We start from the raw sequence: 19,951 nt of genomic DNA on the forward strand, positions 1-19,951 counted from the left end.
GTATGATTTGCATTCACTTTAATGTAAAGAGGGAATTTATATTCAGCAAGTAATTAAGCAGCCTTTAGGGTTATTTTATTTAACTGGGTTCATATAAAGGAGGGAATAGGTGAAAGGTGCTGTAAGACTGAGTAGTTGCCCTGTCTCAGCTTTGCTCTACATTGCTCTTGATGGACTTTGTTTTCCAATTAATTCATTTACATATGCAGGTGATTTATTGTTTTTCTTAAAAAAACGAATAGTTGTGTCCATAAAGAAAGGTGCCTTTTGGGACTGTTTGAAGCCTTGTGATGTCTCTTCCTGTGTAGTAGGAAGTCCAGGTTCATGTGCCTTCTGCTGTGGAGGTGTACCACAACATGTTTAAACAGATGGACTGATCATTTTGTAAAAGGAAATTGTCTTGGTTTCTGTCCCCTGACAGAATTAGATCTGAATTGCATATATGAATTCGGTAGGCTTATGTTTTTAAAAGGCCAATGGATTCCGTTATATACTTTCGGGCATTCTAGTTAACGAGGTGTTGAGATCAGAATGATAGATCATAATATCAACATCCTGGACGTTTTGGGAAGGGAGGGGTTATGTTGATATATGGACCACACCAGACCCCCTCAAAACATTTCAAGAAAGTAACCTGCACCCTAACTTTGCTAGTTGTTTTAAACAGGTGCAAAGTGGATATTCCAGGATGCAGCTTGCCCAACCACTTAGTTTTAAACAAAACAGAATTTATTTGCAAGGTTACTGAGTGGAACACAAAACAGAACAGAGCATAAAATAACTTAACCAATCTGAAAACCCTATAGACTATTGCAACTTAATGATGCTGTTCCAAATTGCTGCAACAATCTCCATTAACATCCCTTGGCAAAAAGTGAAATGAAACCTATAGGGTCTCGCAGGAGCGCTGTCAGAGAGAGGGAGGATCATCATGGACCTGTTTCTTTGGGTCTAGCAGCTTCACAACTGATTCTTTGCTAAAACCAAACCAAGCCAGTGAAAAACTGAGCTGGGAGAACTGGCTGCAAGTGTTTTTAAAATGTAGCCTTTTGACTGAGGCAGTATCTGTAGCTATAATCAAATTGGCACTAAAGCCTATCCAAGCCAGACCTTTTGGCAACTGTGTTTATGACCCTTCTGGGGGAAAAAAAAACCCAAGGACACCATAACTACCTCAGAGGAGTAGCCTCATTGCATTATACATTTAGATTCACAATTTTATAAGAAAAAGGCTACGAAGCTCATGGTATTACTCACTACTGTGTATCTCAGTTGAAAGGTTACAACTGAAGTTCGTCGGATACTAAAATTGAAATAGGGAATAACCTGATAAGCTGTTATCTTTAGATAAGCATGCCATCTAGGAGTAAAAAAAAATTCGATTTTGTCCTCACTTAGCACTGAACCACAAATCCCAAGTACAGTACAACCTATCTCAACCAAGTGAGTGGCATTGGTACAGTATTGGGATTGGCCTTGTGTTCCTGGGGCATATAGGGAAAGCTGGACAGTTGTTCTGGGAATTGTCCTGTGGTGAAAGGTTTCCACTTGTTTTAGTGCATTGCCTATCAGGAATACATCAAAATGATTTAAACAGTGAAACTTAAATCGACTGTAGGTAAATATGCCATCCATTTTCTACACAATTTCAAAACTTACAAGTGATGAATGAGATGTGGTGATTTGAGGAGAGATTTTAGGCTTATTTTAAAAAGTGATACAGAAACTTGTACAATGCATCTGGAATCTAAAGTAGAAATCAAAATATTAATGCTTCCATGTGCATGATTAGCAAACGCCCCTGTAAGACATAGGAAACGAAGCTCCTATGTCTTGCAGGTTGCTTGTTTGAATTTCAAATATCTGGGAAAACCATTTTTTAATGATTATGCTTGACTAGTAGATTAGTCCTTAATCAAACAACTAGATTCAATGTTGCTTGATATTAGAAACTTAATGGAAATAATGAAGCATATAAATTGCTCTAATATGCATCTAAGCAGGAGGTAATCCAAATACATAGCTAAGCTATGTATCTTTTTTGATTTTTATGTGCAGGTCATTAATTTGATCAGTTGAAAATAGTGTTTTAAATGTTGCAATTTTGCAAAATGCATTTGTTGTCTTTGGAGCCATACATTATGGAAACAGACACTTTGGTCCAACTTATCCATTTGGCCAGACATTCCAAACTGACCTAGTCCCATTTGCCAGTATTTGGCCCATATCCATTTAAACCCTTCCTATTCATATATCCATCCAAATCTTTCTCCTCTTGCCTTAGCCTATGCCCTCTAGTTTGAGACTTATCCACTCTAGGAAACAGACTTTGGCTATTCATCCTATCCATGTCCCGCAGCTTTTATAAACCACCATGGCAACTGAAAATTTAATGTGGAGAAGTGTGAAATGATACCATTTTGGAGGAAAGATAAACAAAACAATCCAAATTCAGTGCCTGTGTCTGTGGAAGAGATATTCTAAATTATTGCTGACAGAGGAATTGATATTACCTGAATGAAAATATCTGGAGGGCTACAGGGAAAAGAGTACAGGAGTGGGACTGGCTGCATTCCTTTTGCAGAGAGTAGATAAAGGTAGAACAGGTCAGTAGGAAAGCACTGGTGATTTACAGTTGGTGGTTAATAGACAAAAGAAAATGCCATGGATGATTTGGGTTTGGTGAGGTCGAGGAAAATAAAGGTACAACAGATCTAATGGACTTTCTGTAGGCTGTAACAATTCGATAATTCTACAAAGTATCAAACAATTTTCAACTCCTGAATTAAATGGACAAATTCAATCCATAGATCAGAATCATTGATTTTTTGTTTTGGTGTTTAGTTAACAATATTAGAATGGTGAAACTGTAATCACAACAGCTTTATAACAAAGGAAGCACATTAATCTCAATGTCATTGCGCTGAAGCCTTATTAGTAACTTTTCTTATCAGAGAGGATTTCTTAATAGCATAGCTACCCCATCTGAAGTCGTGTGTATACCAGCAAGGCAAGGATGGTTATTGTTTTTTGCTTTTGCGACATTAGTGAACCAGATGTGCTTTTCCAAAAATCAACAACAGTTGCATGGCCAAAACTGCACTCTTAATTTTGAGTGATAGTTGTATCATGTTACTTTTAAAAGAAAGCCATTGAAGGAGCATATTACAAGGTCTGTTATTTGTTTTCAGTCATGCGTACCTGTGCATTCTACTAAAATGGTGGAATGTTTTATTATCTAAATAATAAACACAGATGTGGAGTGGGAGGGAGGAGGTTTCGTTGACTGGTATTGGAACATTGCCTAACCAGTTACATGTTGTATTTAATTTTAGAATTGTTTTCTTGAATTTAAATTCCAAACAACTGTGGCAGTTCTCAAACTCAGGTCCCTAGAACATTATTAGTTCCGAGATCCAGGTAATCAATAAATAATACCACTAGGCCATTACTTTCCTTTTTATAAATCTTTTTCCTACTTGTTCTGAATTTTGACAGTAAATTCTGACTAGAGGGGCTGACAAAACTTATCATATAATTGCAAACCAGGAGGCAAAAGTGATCGTGGTCACCCACATAATTCAGTGTAATATTTAAACAGCTGTTTACAACATCGCAAAACAAATAGAGAGAGAGAGTCCTTTTTTTTAATAGATATTTTTATTGGGAATTTAACATTTTGACAAATTTACAAAAATAAGCAGAATTTTCAAGCACAAACATTAATATAAAAATAAATCTTAAATATATAATCATCAAAATTCAACTAATCCACAATCATCCAGAGTGTATAGTTGAGTCGCTTACATCCTTCAAATAAGAGAAAATGTTCTCTAATACACTCATAACAGTATGATAAAAAGGAAGTTATTTCCAAACAATAAGAACAAAAAAAAAATTAAACATGTTTGAATGGAGATCTTCCCCCTTGTTCTCAGGGGGCCTTACTACCTTTCCAACGTTCCACCATATCCTCTCCCAAACAGTGTCCCACCCTCAACCCGGGCGCTCCTTAATAGGATTTAGATATAATACCGAGCTAGAGTTAACAGTGAGCGCCGCACCCCCACCCCTCCCCACCCATACCTGAGTATATCTGCTAGCATCAATGCCACGTACAAACACACACAACTATAAAATTACAACTCCAACAGATTACAGTTAAGTATAATAACATAGCAAGGAAGACAACCCCGCTCCCAGAGGCAAAAATAAAGTAGAATAAAGTATCCATTTCTCCCCACGGAGGGTGGGAGAGGCAAGCCAACATAAATTGTCTCTTACGATTTATTTAACCGAGTCTAAAAGTTTCTTGGCCTCTTCCGATGATCTAAAATTATACTCTGATCCTTCGTGGGTAAAGCATAACATCGCTGGGTAGCGTAAGGTGTATTGAATATCTAAGTCCCTTAGACATTTCTTCACCTCATCAAACGCCTTCCTTCTTCGTGCCAAAGCCGGGGAGAAGTCCTGAAATAACATAATCTTGGATCCTTCATGAATCATAGCTTTAGGATCCTTTCCAAGCTTTCTGGAGGCATCCAGGAGTATCTGCCTCTCCCTATAACTCTGCAGCCGGAACAGGACCGGGCGTGGGCGCTGGTTTGGGCCAGATCCGCGTACTGCGACCCGGTAGGCCCACTCCACCCTTACCCGGTCAGTTTCAGCCCCCAGGTTTAAAAGCTGGGGCAGCCATCGCTCCAGAAATGCTGCTAACTGTCCTTTCCCTTCTTGTTCTTGAAGGCCCAGCAACCGAATATTCTTTCTCCGATTTCTGTTGTCAATATCATCCATGTAGATTTCAAAGGCCCTGATTCTCTGCTCCAGGGTTCGCACCTGTTCTGCAGCTGTTTGAGCTGCAGCCTCGGAGGTCGTGGTCTTTAGTTCCGCCCCCCTCCACTCGGCCCTGTAATTCTCCGATAGAGTGATTCTGTTTCTGCAGCTTTTCTTCGAATGCATTCCATCTCTGTCGGGATTCTGCGATGAAATTGACGAGTGTCGATTCCAGCCTGGCAATCATCTCTATAAGGCCTGTTTTTACATCAGCTGCAGCCGGAGGAGAGGAGGGTGGGGGAGGGGTCTTTGTTTTCTGAGAGCTGCGGGGTCCCTTTGATTTACTCATCATCCACTCAGTATTAGACTGTTTAAATATAATATTCAGCAGCTAATTAAGATTAAAGAAATTTTTTGGGTGGTTTGGCAAGTGTGGTGGGGGCAGGAAACCCACTTTTCCCAGGTTTTGGGAAGGGCTCTGTAGACTCAGACTTGCTGAGTCGCCGCCATCTTGGATCTCCGAGAGTCCTTTTTAACAACCTTCTGTTTTGGCACACAGCATGTTTTTAATAAAGTTTCCATACTTTTTCCAAATTTTTTTTTCTAGGTTTAACGGTGCTTTAAGGAACATTCAAAATGTTTCAGCAAACTGCTGCAGGAAGTTCTGTTGACCAGTCAAATCTCTGGTTTCTGGTTAAACAATTCTTTCATTCTTTGAATGGCTTCTTCATTCTGTTAATCTTTGAAGCTTCTTAGTAGTTGACCAATGTTTATAACTAAATTATACTACAAAAAGTTACTTAAAAAAGCAAAGACGACAGAACAACAGGCTTTGTAGATTTCCATGCCAGGGCACTAACCTTCAATCCAAATAAAAAAGAAAATGTTTTGTTTGTGGATGAATATAGCTGGAACAAAGGATATCAAGGCAAAATTTCATTTTTACCCAGGCTACCAGGAAACTTATTGTGGGAATATTGATTAATCTGTATCAAAGTCTAGCATATGTCTATATATTTTAGGTTCTTTTCCTGAGGTTCACAATGAGATGCAATTGTCACACATCAACTTCTGCAAACAGTTAAAGTTCATTAAAGCTTGTACAATCTAGGTGACCTCTTAGCCAATCTTTGCAGGCGTGCAAAGTCGAGTCAAAAGAGGCCACAAACAAAGAAAACACATCCCCTTTTTACAGGTCAGTTGGTCATGCTTACAGGTATTCTGGCCACCCTACCATTGCTTTCCCAACTTGTTAATCCATTATCCTTGCCTGCAGCACCCCATTGTCAACTGTAAGTTCTTCACGCTCAGCTGAACCTTTTGTTTCACAAAACACAGAACTGAACTCTTTCCCTGCCTGCTTATACACTATACGCATTCTCACAGGCAGGTTGTTTCCACTGGTGGGTGAACCTAGAGCCAGAGGGCATAGCCTCCAAATAAGGGGAGCAGGTTTAGGACTGAATTGAAATTGCACTACACCCAAAGGTTGTGAATCTGTAATTGAATATTTGAACATCTTTGCCTTCTACTAATGTCACTTTTCTCCAGCAATTCGTCAGAAAAACATTGTTTTTACTTTGTGTGATAGTTGTTTCATCTTACTTTTAAAAGAAAGCCATTGAAGGTGCGTATTACATTATATTACAAGGTCTGTTATTTGTTTTCAGTCATTCATAACTGTGCATTCTACTAAAATGGTGGAATGTTTTATTATCTAAATAATAAACACAGATGTGGGGTGGGAGGGACGGGGTTTCTTTGACTGGCATTAGAACATTGCCTAACCAGTAACATGCTGTTGTTTTTTTAATAACTGATTATTTCCTTGTTTCCACATCCCTTTGCTTGGTACTGTTTAAAGGCACCATCTTTGTTGAAAAAGATCTGAAAATTTATAACCATGTGCTAACAGATTTTGAATGATCAGATTGATAGTGAAGATCTTTTAAACCTCTTCTGAATTTCACAGAACTGCTGTCATAGAGATGAACAGCATTGAAACAGACCCTTCAGTCCAACTCGTCCATGCTGACCAGATAGCCTAACCCAATCTAGTTCCACGTGCCAGCACCTGGGGCATAACCCTCCAAATCCTTCCTATTCATATACCCATCCAGATGCCTTTTAAATGTTGCAATTGTACCAGGCTCCACATTTCCTCTGACAGCCCATTCCATACACTTACCACCCTCTGCATGAAAAAGTTGTCCCTTAGGTCCCTTTTATAGCTTTCCAGAAGGGAAAGATATCTCCAACGCTAAAAAACATTTGGAATGTGCTTTGGATCTCTTGAAAACCATCATTTTCCATATATTTTAAAGCTTGCTTTTCCAAGTGCACAACTCTCAAATTATTTTAAATGGTTTTACCATACTGGGACAATTTCTCTAATGTGTAATGCAGTCTTTTTGATTAATTTGGAAGACAACCCTTCTGACAACCCTTATCTGTGTGTTTAAGTATGGAATGAGCTGCCAAAGGGAGTCGTGGAGGCTGGTACAATTGCAACATTTAAGAGGCATTTGGATGGGTATATGAATAGGAAGGGTTTGGAGGGATAAGGGCCGGGTGCTGGCATGTGCGACTAGATTGGGTTGGGCTATCTGGTCGGCATGGACGGGTTGGACCAAAGGGTCTGTTTCCATGCTGTACATCTGTAGGACTCTTAACTCCTTGAAGGCAGACACTAATATCACTACCCCCAAATCAGGTATATCACACTGACTGTTTGGGTATCTTTCAATAACGCCACTGAGATTACCATACCTTACACCATGGGTTCTTTTTATTGTATTGTTGAGGTGTGGGCAGTGCCGACTCTGTTAGCATTTATTTCCCATTGCTAATTAACCTTCAAGGTTACAGTGAGCTGTCTCTTAGAATTGCTGCTGTCCATCTGCAGGTGCACCCACAGTGCTGTCACAAAATTACTTAAGGATTTTTGCTGATTAGCCATCAATGAAGTACGATCTAGTCCTGAGTCAGTGTTTTATGTAGCTTTAATTGCCCTTTTCTTCCTCTGGATTAATTTGTCACTTCATACATCCAGGCGATCATTACTTTTGTGGAAGTTTCCATCTCCATCCCAGTTTGATACCAAGTGGCTACACAGTGATGCAAAATCGATTTGAACATATTGGATTTCATGGTCACTATTACTGAGACTAGCTTTTAATTCCAGATCCATTAATTGAGTTCAAATTCCATGAGCTGCTGTGTCTGTTACTAGGCCGCCACCTTTCCCTCATGGTATGGTTCAAGCTGACTGCTCACCATTACCCCTCATTGCAGTTAGAGGTGAGCAACAAATGCAAGTTTGCCACTATCTATATCCTGTGGAAGTATTTTTGTATTGCTGAAGAAAGACACTTTGACAAATACTCTTGTTTTGCTCTTGTAATACAATTTGCAAGAATACCAACGTAAGGGGGAAGAATCCAACATTTGTACTGTCTGATTAACAGTCCTGATCAGTTGGCAGATGACTTTGGTCATGGAAAATGAACCAGTTCAATGATTGGCAATTAAACCAGGTGGCTTTATCCTGAGAAATGAATCAGTGGTTGCAAACCAATTTAATGAGTTGAAATGTACAGTGTGTGTACATGTTAATTCTATCTGCAAAGGATAGAGCCCTTTATTACATTAGATTAGACTTAGTGTGGAAACAGGCCCTTCGGCCCAACAAGTCCACACCGACCCGCCGAAGCGCAACCCACCCATACCCCCACATTTACCCCTTACCTAACACTACGGGCAATTTAGCTTAGCCAATTCACCTGACCCGCACATCTTTGGACTGTGGGAGGAAACCGGAGCACCCGGAGGAAACCCACGCAGACACGGGGAGAACGTGCAAACTCCACACAGTCAGTCGCCTGAGTCGGGAATTGAACCCGGGTCTACAGGCGCTGTGAGGCAGCAGTGCTAACCACTGTGCCACCGTGCCGCCCACAAATGTTAATATGTAGCTTTTAGTACACCCACTCTAAGCCTGACTGAATTCTAAATTGATTCCAGATTGGTTGTTTGCACATTCAGGATTATCCCGGACATTCTCGAGTGAAATCACATCTAATGTTGGACACTTGTGTTTTGGAGGCATAGGTGTTTTGCTTATGGCCAGTACCTTGTTGCAAACAACGAAGAGATATGCTGTTTGATATCTTTTCCCAGAGAAAAGAACAACTGGTCATTTCAATGTTTCTTGATGAGTAAAGCCATTCCAATTTCATAATATTCTCAAATCCATTTTGCAGCTTCTTTGACCTCTAACTGTTAAAGTTTTAGTCTAAGTGACCTACTTATCGATTGTATCCTCTGCACATTGTAGTTTTTTTCACCCTAATTGCATTAGTTATTTTAGTGACCTATGTATTTGTACCCACGAATCAGTTTGTTCATTTGATCCCAGCACTTAAGTGACCTCCTTTTCTCCCTACTGCAATGCACCATATCAAGTTTATTTTGGTAACTGCATGCCGGTAGTAGAAATTAATTTATTATTTAAGTTTTTTTTTGACCATTGTTGGTGTTATACTCACATTTTGACATACTTCTGATGTTTAAATTGTTTCTGTAAATGGTGGATAATTGTCCTGGTATTCATCTTCCTGAAGCACCATTTTGTATATAATTTCATGAAAAAAAATCAATAGAATTTCTTTGCATTTATGGTTTATATATTTTTCTAAAAAAAGCCAAGGTATCTATGGATCACCTAGTATTTCTGCAGCTCTGAATGTGTAAAAAGTTAGAATTGAAAGATAAGAACATAAATCAGAGTTGACCACTCAGCCCCAAGCACTTGCCCTGTCATTCAGTACAATTAGAGTTAATGTTTCAACTCAATCTCACTTTGTATTATTCCTTTATCCCTTAACTACTACAATATGAAAAAGTCTTTTGACTTAGATGTGTTTAATGACTGAGCATCTGGAGTATAGAATTCCAGAATCTCTGTGCTTTGAAGAACTTTCTCCATGCTTCCATCCTAAATGGCTGACCCTTTATTCTGAGACTGTGACACCTAATCTCTGATTTCAGAGTCAAAGTCCTTCACAATGTCCTTTTACCTTTTCAAGGATACATTCTGCTTATTCAAGGAAATATTTTCCTGCTTGACTTCTGATCCTAGAATATTCCCCTTCTCCTTGGAATCAGGTTAATAGAATAAAACAAAGATTCGTAAAGCCAAAGTACAAAGGGATCTGGGAGTGCTAGTCGAGGATTCTCTAAAGGTAAACATGCAGGTTGAGTCCATGATTAAGAAAGCGAATGCAATGTTGTCATTTATCTCAAGAGGGTTGGAATATAAAAGCACCATTGTGCTACTAAGACTTTATAAACTCTGGTTAGGCCCCATTTGGAGTACTGTGTCCAGTTTTGGTCCCCACACCTCAGGAAGGACATACTGGCACTGGAGCGTGTCCAGCGGAGATTCACACGGATGATCCTTTGAATGGTTGGTCTAACATACGAGGAACGGCTGAGGATCCTGGGATTCATTGGAATTTAGAAGATTAAGGGGAGACTTAATAGAGACGTACAAGATAATACATGGCTTTGAACGGGTGAACGCTAGGAAATTGTTTCCGTTAGGCGAGGAGACTAGGACCCATGGACACAGCCTTAGAATTAGAGGGGGTCAATTCAGAACAGAAATGCGGAGACATTTCTTCAGCCAGTGAGTGGTGGGCCTGTGGAATTCATTGCCACAGAGCGCAGTGGAGGTTGGGTCGCTAAATGTCTTCAAGGCAGAGATTGATAGATTCTTGATGTCACGAGGAATTAAGGGCTACGGGGAGAATGCTGGTAAGTGGAGTTGAAATGCCCATCAGCCATGATTGAGTCCACTCCGCCATTCAATGGGCCAAATGGCCTGCCTTCCACTCCTATGTCTTATGGTCTAACTATGGATGTTGGAGAAGCAAAAAAGAAATTGCTGGATAAACTGTAGTCTGGCAGCCCATGTGGAAAGGAATCAGTCAATGTTTTGCGACCTGTTTTGATGAAGTCAGTAGACTCTTTTGGCTTTGCTTTCTTCCTACAATGTTGCTGAGTTTCTTCAGCAATTTGATTTTACATCAGTTTATAATGGACATTTGCCTTTCCTCCTAGGCTAGCCATCGTATTTAGGTTAAGAAAACTAAAAGTGTGCGCACAATTCCTAATGTGATCGTACCAAGGCAGTAAATTTTCTACTCTGTAATAATTACAATCAGACTAGAGTAAGGCTGATTTCTAGGCTGCTTTCACAATTGCTAGCTGTACAAAGACACCTCTCTGCATACCACTGTTTTCCAGTCTCCATTTTATTTTTTCAAAATTCCATTTTACATGCTGAATTGATTACTTCACATTTATTTGCAGGACCATGCATCTGCTTGTTTTTGTCCACTTAACTGGTCTTTGCAGCTACATTTGCATCATTCACCTTCCCGCCTAACTTTGTATCATCAGCAAATTTGGATATGTTTCACTTTGTTTACTCGTTCCAAGTCATTGATATAAATTGTAAACCACTGAATCCCAAGTGCTGATCTTTATGGTACCCCAACTTACAGGTTTCCCAATCTGAAAATGATAGGTTTCTTTCTGTTTTCATCTTTCAACCAATCTTCATTCAGTGTTCATGTAATGCCTCCAACTCACGAGTCTTAATGTCATGTAATAGCCCCTTGTCGAGTACCTTTATCACAGCTTTTTGAACATACAAATATCTTTCATTCTCTGTTCCGATTTCTAATTTTATCCTCAAAACAACTTAACGGATTTCTCAACATGATTTGTCATCATTCATTAACAATAAGAATATGATTCTCTAAATGCTGTGTTCCCATGCCCCTAATAAAGCATTCTTGCATTCTTCCAATTTTGTCTGACTCCCTTCTTCCTTGAATAATCGGATTCCATAAGCTGCCTTTAATCTTTGCAATAAGTTCTGGTAATCAGGGAATTGTAGAAGATCAGTGACTATACATCAAATGCTTCTGTACTATTCCTTTTTAAAATGCAAGGATGCAGGTTTCCTTTTTTTGGAGATTTCACAGCAGCTTTATCCTGTTAATTTCTTGACCATTCCTTTTCTTTGTTAATATTTATACCTAGGTTCAATTCAATTTCTCTCTGTTCGGAATTTATCATATCAGCCTTGATCTCATTGAATGGCAGAGCAGACTTGATGGGCTGAATGGCCTAGTTCTGCTCCTATGTCTTAGATCTTTTGCAATCCACAATATTCAGAATATTTAGTGTTAATCATTGAGACGAAATATTTGCCTTTTGAAATTGCTAAGAATAGAACCTAAGTGAAATTCAATGGGAATGTTAATGTATTCTCAATTAAATAGTAATCTCCTGTATTGTGAAGCAATAAGAATTTCTTCCAATAACTTGTAAAATATCCTGTTTCTAGTTTGCTTCTGAGGATAAGTAAATCAAAGGGGCATGTCAGTGGAAATGTGGTTCTGACCATTCTTGTGCAGAGATGGGGCAAAAACCAAAATCTCACTTGATTCATGCATAATGTCTGGAAATTACTGCAACACAAAGAAGACTTTTTTTGTTTCCAAGAGTCTAACAATTAAAGGATGCATTTTGAGAGGCTATACTCTTGGCTGTACTTTATCTTTGTTGAATGATTCCAAGGTATTTTAGTTTGATATTCTTGAATTAATCAATTGCATTAACAACTCCTAACTGAGCATTTTGAATTTTCAGAGCAACAGAGTTCAACCAAAGTGATCAAGGCAAGCAAGCCCAAAGCAAAGAAAACTGGAAAGGTATGCAAAATAAGTTATCAAATCCTTTTAAAGGTTTGTCCCTCTTTAAGTTTGTGAAACTTTAAATATTGAAGTTGTAACATTCCTTGAAACTATAATAAACTAGAAGACTATATTGAAAGTTTTGTTGTTTTATCATCTAATAGTCCAGTGACTATTATCGTTAATATTACCATAAATTACCTTGATATGCAGCCAAAACTGTCCCACATCTTTTGGGTACTCCTGTCTTCCCCCTTAAAAGAAGTATATATTAGGAGTTTATCTTTTCTATCTCCCTCCTTGCTGTACAAGGCTGTGATGCAACACTGTTCAGAAAAAGTATTGAATTATATTTGTTTTTACAATACATATAAAAATGTTTTTCTTGTCAATAGTTTCAAATGTTTTATTCCCTTAGTCTCCTTTTCCAAATTATTATTTTTAATTTTTTACTTTGCTAAATTGCTTTATTTCTAAAAGTAGTTGTGCCTTCTGTTCCAATAGTTACTTGACTTCATCTCCCCCCATGGCAAGTCTGTGATTGAGTCAGTCTGTTTGCAACCTTGGTGTGATATTTTTCTCCAGGATGAGTTCCAATCTCTTATGTTCATTAATAAGACTAGCTTTTCCCATCTTTTGCAGCACTGCTTCACCTGTGCTTGGTCTTGTCTGATCTGTTCAAATCCTTTTAATATGCTTTTCTTAGCTCTGGACTCAGTTATTCACATGCACTCCTGGTTGGTCTCCCTCAGTGCTACCCTCTAAACATAAGGTCATCTAATCTGTTTGTTTGTCTCAACCTATACCAAGTTCTGTTTGTTTAGTTTTCGGAGACAAATGTTTGCTCCCAATTTTTGAATGCTCTCCCCTTACCTATTCCAATCTCTTGAGAGACACCCCCAACCGACATCAGTCAAGCAGACTTCTGTAATTTGGGGTCCTCTAATTCTCGGCTCTTGAATATCCATGACCTTCCTCAGCTTTTGATTGTGATGCCTGCAGTTACCTAGTTTCTGAAGTTCCCTTCCTATACCTGTTTAAGATACTTGCAAGGCTTGGTTAAACCAACTATTCCTTACTTTGACAGTTCTGTGGCATACTACCCAACATTGGATTTGGGGCTTGTTCCTTCCATATCATTTCTGACTGTGTTTAAAATATTTGTTCTTGAGTTCTTTGTCTAGCTTATTGCTAGCATGCTGGATTTTGCTTGCAATTTATCTCCCTTTTAGCTCTTAATTCCAATGTTTGTCATATTTGTTGCATCTTGACTGACTTTTTCATACTTTGCATTACTGTATGTTTTCAACTGTTGCAGGATCTACAGTGGTGAATTAGTGTTAAATACATTTCTTCACAACAGCCTTTGTCTGCAATTTTTGTTTTTTTTATTGTTTCTTACATTGTTTCTTTGAAGCAGGTTCAAATGGCCAGGAAATAGTGATATCTCTGATCAGACAATGCATTAAAAGTGTTAGAGTTAGTATGTATCCCAACCTTGAGTCAGGCTGGTTCCATTTCCGAAGTAGGAATTTATAAAATGTCACATGATTGCTTACAGATTACATGCTTTTTGAACAAGATAGGAAGTGTCTGTAAATGCAAATTCACCCCATAGACTTGTGTTTGTGCATGTGTACTTGTGTGTGTAAATGCCTGTGAGGGGGTATCTGAGAGTGTATAGTGTGGTGGGGTTACCCTGGTGTGACATGAACCCAAGATCCCAATTGAGGCTGTCTTCTGGTACATCCCATATTTGGACTTGGCTATCAACCTCTGGTGACTCTGCGTTGTTACCTGAAGTCCGCCTTGGAGGACAGTCACGCAAAGGTCTGAGGCCGAATGTCCTTGACCGCTGAAGTGCTCCCCCACTGGGAGGGGACATGTCTGTCTGACGATTGTTGCGGAGTATCCGTTCATTCATGGTCATTGCATCTGCTTGGCTTTGCCAGTATACTATGCCTCGGGCAGCCATATCTGCAGCGTCTGAGAGCGACAGTGTTGGCCCAGTCACCCGAGTGCCTGTCATGCACGTGATGGGTGGTGTGTCCCCACATGTAACGGTGGTATCCATGTCGACACGGCATATCTTGCTGTCGTTGCCATGACTGGTTGTATGATGTGTTTGCTGTCCTGAAGGCTGGGCAGTTTGCTGTGAACAGTGGTCTGTTTAAGGTTGGTGGTTGTTTAAAGGCAAGGAGTGGGGGCATAGGGATGATCTTGGTGAGGTGCTCATCCTCATCGATAAAGGCTTGCAGGCTGCAAAGAACATGGTATAGTTTTTTGAACTCCCAGAAAGTACTGATGATGGAAGGGTACCTGAGGAGGTCATGACGTTTTCTCACTGTGGCACGTCTGAACTGGCAATTGAGTTAAGCATCGTATCCCATTCTTGAGGACATCCTTCATTGTCCATTGCGTTCTTCCTCATCTGAACAGATCCTGTGTATGTGTTGAGCTTTTTTCTTTGCGTAGGGGATGGCTGTTTTAATGTTTATGGTGGAAGCTAGTGTAGTGCAGCATGGCTTGCAGTAGAGCCGGGTACGGACGTGTCCATCTGTGACAGAGGTGCATGTGTCGAAGAATGAGACTGATTCTCAAGAGTAATTGTGATGGTAGATGAAACTTGTTAATATCACTAATTGTTTCAGTAACCCTTCACCATAGGTCCAGAGGAGGAAAATGTCTTCAATGTATCTGGTGTATAGTGTTGTTTGGAGGTGCTATACAGCAAAGAAATTGCTCAAACTTGTGCATGAAAATGCATGGAAATGTTGGGGTGCAAATTTGGTCCCATTTTGGTGACACTACACTTTAATGTTTTTTCTGAAGAGTTATGAACACTAGTCAGCAAAGAGGAAAATCAAAACTGCTTATTTGATTTGAAAATAGAATAAAATTGGGATGATTGATTTCCGTTCAGGTGGAAAGACTAGAGATGGGATTTTTTTTTCTCTCTGGATCTGAATGCTTACAGGAAAACTTAAAAGGTCTTCAAACAACATATGAAGAGTTCTGACAAATAAGAATGAGCTCTTTCCAGAAGAGTCAGTAATGACAAAGGACATAAGACGTTTTTTAAGCACCTGGTTGTGATCTGCAGTATGCTGCCAGAAAGTGGTGAAAAATGTATGTTCAGCAATCACTTGTAAGAGAGTATTTGATTTATATTTGGAATGGGAATGTTTGCGTGGCTGTAGGGAAAGTGCAGGGAAGTGGGATTTATCAGATTGCTTGAGCCAGCACAAGTAGGGTAGCATTTTTCTGTGCTGTAACATTCTTTTGACGTTTATTGAAATATTGAATGTTTGTTTTTCTCCTATTTTTAGGCAAGCGATTTCAGTGACATCACAAACTGGCCTACTCCTGGAGAAATTGCTAATAAGGAGGTATGTTAATGTGCAATGCACTTGTCCATATATTAAGCTGAAATAAAATTAAATAATTTATTAGCAAACAATGTTTTAATTCAGTCTGTATCTGCACGAGTGCAAATTAGTTTTTATCTTCAATTCATTTAAGTAAATAGCACATTTGTATCAAGGAGCAATTACATTGGGGATGCAACAAATATTTAGGGCTGCTTACTTAAAATATCCTGATTAAATACGTGATACTGAATCAGTCATGTGAGTTAAGTCTAATCATTTAAAAGCTTAATTGAAAAGAGAGGTTTTAATAAGTGACGTAAAGGAATGCAGATGAGTTGGGAAATCAAAAGTGCAGACTGGAAATTCCAGAATTTAAGATGTAGTGTGTTGAAATCTCAGCCACCAGTGATGGAATCATTATGCAAAATTCAGAACTAGAGGAGCAAAAATATCTATAGGTTTAAATTGGAGTGAAATTAGGAATGGAGAGGCAAGGACATTAAGGAATTTGAAAACAAAGATGAGAAGTTTAAGATAGAGAAGTTGCTGGCTGGGAGCCAATCTAGTCCAACTCTAATTTCTTATTTTAGGTGGAACTTTATTTCAAACTTTTTTTTGTAAAACTTCAATTCAATCTTTGTATCTGTGCCCTTTATCAAAGAGTCATAGAGATGTACAGCATGGAAACAGACCCTTCGATCCAACCCGTCCATGCTGACCAGATATCCCAACCCAATCTAGTCCCACCTGCCAGCACCCGGCCCACATTCCTCCAAACCCTTCCTATTCGTATACCCATCCAAATGCCTCTTAAATGTTGCAATTGTACCAGCCTCCACCACTTCCTCTGGCAGCTCCATTCCATACATGTACCACCCTCTGCGTGAAAAAGTTGCCCCATAGGTCTCTTTTTAAATCTTTCCCCTCTCACCTTAAACCTATGCCCTCTAGTTCTGGACTAGCTCTAGGAGGTCACCCCTCAGCCTCTGACACTCCAGGGAAAATAGCCCCAGCCTGTTCAGCCTTCCCTAAGAATTTGTCAGAATCGACTGAATCTTGAAATTTTCAATTGACTGTTAGTATCAACAGCTCTTTATGCATTTCATGTTTGCATTATCTCTTGTGTGAAGTCATCTCATTGAGTAGCTGCAATTTTAATGCTCTGCCTTCATTTTTGATATTGACAAGATGAGAGTTGTCAATTAGTTTCTGTCAACCTGATCAGATGCTTTTATCATATACCTTTATAAGAAGGATCACCCGAAACACACCTTTATTTAGAGGTCAAGTCTTTGTATTATGGACTAGGCCGGACCACTCAAAACTTTCTTAAGCCGGCAATCCAGACCGTAACCTTGCTATTTGTTTCGATCAGTGGACAGTGAAAATTACCTGGAGTAAGTTAGCTAGGTTGACTACCAGGTTTTAAAACAAAGAACAGCATATAGAATACCCATGGAACTCAGTCTATCCAAACTAGGCTTAATTATGCTGTTCTGAAAAATACACGCAACAGTCCCAAAAAAACAAACCCCGTAAACCCAGAACAAAAAATGAAACCAAGGCTTACTGGTCAAAATTAGAAGGGCAGAAGGAGAGAGTCTAGCAGCCTGTTTCCACACAGCTCATTGCTGAACTGACTCAAACAAGACTTCAGCTTTTTGGACTGACCACTCCCCTCTCGTTATACAGGTTACTTCTAAAACATGAAAGCTGTGGCCTAAAGTCTCATCTGTTTACGTATAAACAAAAGGCCTCTCAGTAAACACTTTCATCTCTGTACCAAACCAGTTATTTTGGAGCCTGGACTGTTTTACGACCCCTCTGAGAAAAACTAAGGACACAGTATCCTGGAGAAAACGAACCGCTTTTAGAAGAAAGGACCAGCTTTGTGACATATGTAACTGTTACTCATAGATCTATACAGCTCTGAAACAGACCCTTCAGTCCAACCAGTGCATTCCGAACATAATCCCAAGCTAAACTCGTCCCACCTGTCTGCGCTTGGTCCATATCCCACTAAACAGTTCTTATTTATCAACTTATCTAGATGTCTTTTAAACATTAACTGCACCCACATCCTCCACTTCCTCAGGAAGTTCATTCCACACACAAACCACATACTGTATATTCAAGAAAATATACCTCTTGTGTTTTTTAAAAAATCTTTCTCATCTCACCATAAAAGTGCCTCTAGTTTTAAAATCTCCCACGGTAGGGAAAATACACCTGCCATTCGCCTTATTCAGACCCCTTGTATATGGTTACCTCTCAACTTTCTATGTTCCGATGAAAAAACTCCCAGCCTCTCCACATAACTCAAACTCTGCATTACCAACAACATTCTGATAAATCAGAACTGACGCACTACTCCAGAAGAGGCCTCACCAACGTCCTGTACGATCTCGATATAATATCCCAACTCCTACACTCAAAGATCTAAGCAAAGAACGCAGCATGTTAAATGGTTTCTTAACCACCCCATCTGAAATGCAGACTTCAAAGAATTATGTACCTGAACACCTCTGTTCTACTATACTACCTAAGGCTCCAATTTTAATCGTATTAGTCTTGCCTTTGTTCATTTTATCAAAACGCAATACACCACATTTATCCCAATTAAACTCCACCTACCATTCTTCAGTCCACTGACTGAATTGAAGAAGATCTCCTTGTAACCTTAGATAACCACCTTCACTGTCCACTGCAGTATCAGTCTTGGTGTCATCTGTAAAATTACAAACCATAATTTAGTCTTGTTTTAGCTCATTACATTCTGGTTATCTTGTGCTTGGATTTTTGTCATATGATTCACAGTTCTACTTGTTTTGAATGTTCTTATTAGCTTAACATTTGCTGTTTTTAATAATCGCAAGGCTGCTGGTGCTTCATTACAATTTGGTAAAACTAACAGCTCTGTCATCTGTATGTGATTAAGTGAGAAAATCCTGAAATTGCAGGCAGTGATGCCCTGATGTTCCACAGACCTATAGATATTTTCTAAACAATTTGTTCAGAGATGCACAGCACACCTGGAGAATGTGGGGTTTGAGTTTTGATCTTCTGGCACCACAAGAACCCTGCAAAGAGCCTATGCTGTTGCTACTCTGAAATCAGTTAAGGTATCAACTTATAACTTTTAGCTATTATCATTGCATAAAGACCAGATGAAATAGTTAAATTTTGACACCAGGTTGTAGTCCAACAGGTTTATTTGGAAGTACAAGCCTTTAGAGCATTGCTCCTTCATGAGCTAGCAGCAGAGCAGTTTCATAAGACACAGAATTTTTATCAAAAAAATTAGTGTCGTGCAACTGAAACAATATATTGAATAAACTGGATTGCTGTTAAGTCTTTCATCTTTTGGAATGGATTGTAGGTTTAAGTTCATTAATATGTAAATCACAGAACTTAATTCAAGTCACATTTCAATTACTTAAGGTTTTATTTTTAAAAAATGACATCTCAACTGAGACAGTGCTTTAAAGGTGTGAGGTTAGAGTCTGTCTCTCTATCCCAATCTTGAGCTAGACTGGTTCTATTTCCAGAGTAGGAATTTATAAAATATCACATGGATTGACTGCTTGCAGATTGTATGCTTTTTGAACAAAACAGAATGTATTTGCGCATATAATTCTGCAAATGCAAATACACCCATAGACGTGTGTGTCAAAAGTGTGGAGCTGGAAGAGCACAGCACTCGGGCAACATTCAAGGAACAGGAGAGTCAATGTTTCAAGTGTAAGCTCTTCCACAGAAATGTGGGGTGGGCCCGACCACTTCAGTACCCCCTCCGACTCTACTAAGGACATGCAAGTCCTGGGCCGCCTCCACTGCCAAATCCTAGCCACCCAACAACTGGAGGAAGAACATCTTCCGCCTTGGGACCCTCCAACCATACTGAATCAATGTCCATTTCACCAGTTGCCTCATGTTCCCTCCCTTCATCTTATCCCAGATCCAGTCCTCTAACTCAGCACCGCCTTCTCGAACTGTCCTACTGTCCATCTTTCTTCCCACCAATCCACTCCAACCTAT

At 39.3% G+C, this 19,951-nt stretch overlaps 1 protein-coding gene across 3 annotated transcripts in view; it reads left to right on the top strand.

The window, feature by feature from the left end:
* LOC132833249 (la-related protein 1B-like) overlaps positions 1–19,951 on the top strand; it is a 109,565-nt gene that overhangs the window by 26,332 nt on the left and 63,282 nt on the right. For all 3 annotated transcript variants that reach the window (XM_060851369.1, XM_060851370.1, XM_060851372.1), the window contains exons 3-4: positions 12,499–12,560; positions 15,872–15,931. In XM_060851369.1, coding sequence (XP_060707352.1) covers positions 12,499–12,560; positions 15,872–15,931 — 122 coding nt within the window. The remainder of the gene's footprint in view (positions 1–12,498; positions 12,561–15,871; positions 15,932–19,951) is intronic.

Source organism: Hemiscyllium ocellatum, chromosome 36, assembly GCF_020745735.1.
Source record: "Hemiscyllium ocellatum isolate sHemOce1 chromosome 36, sHemOce1.pat.X.cur, whole genome shotgun sequence".
NCBI classification, from domain to species: domain Eukaryota; kingdom Metazoa; phylum Chordata; class Chondrichthyes; order Orectolobiformes; family Hemiscylliidae; genus Hemiscyllium; species Hemiscyllium ocellatum.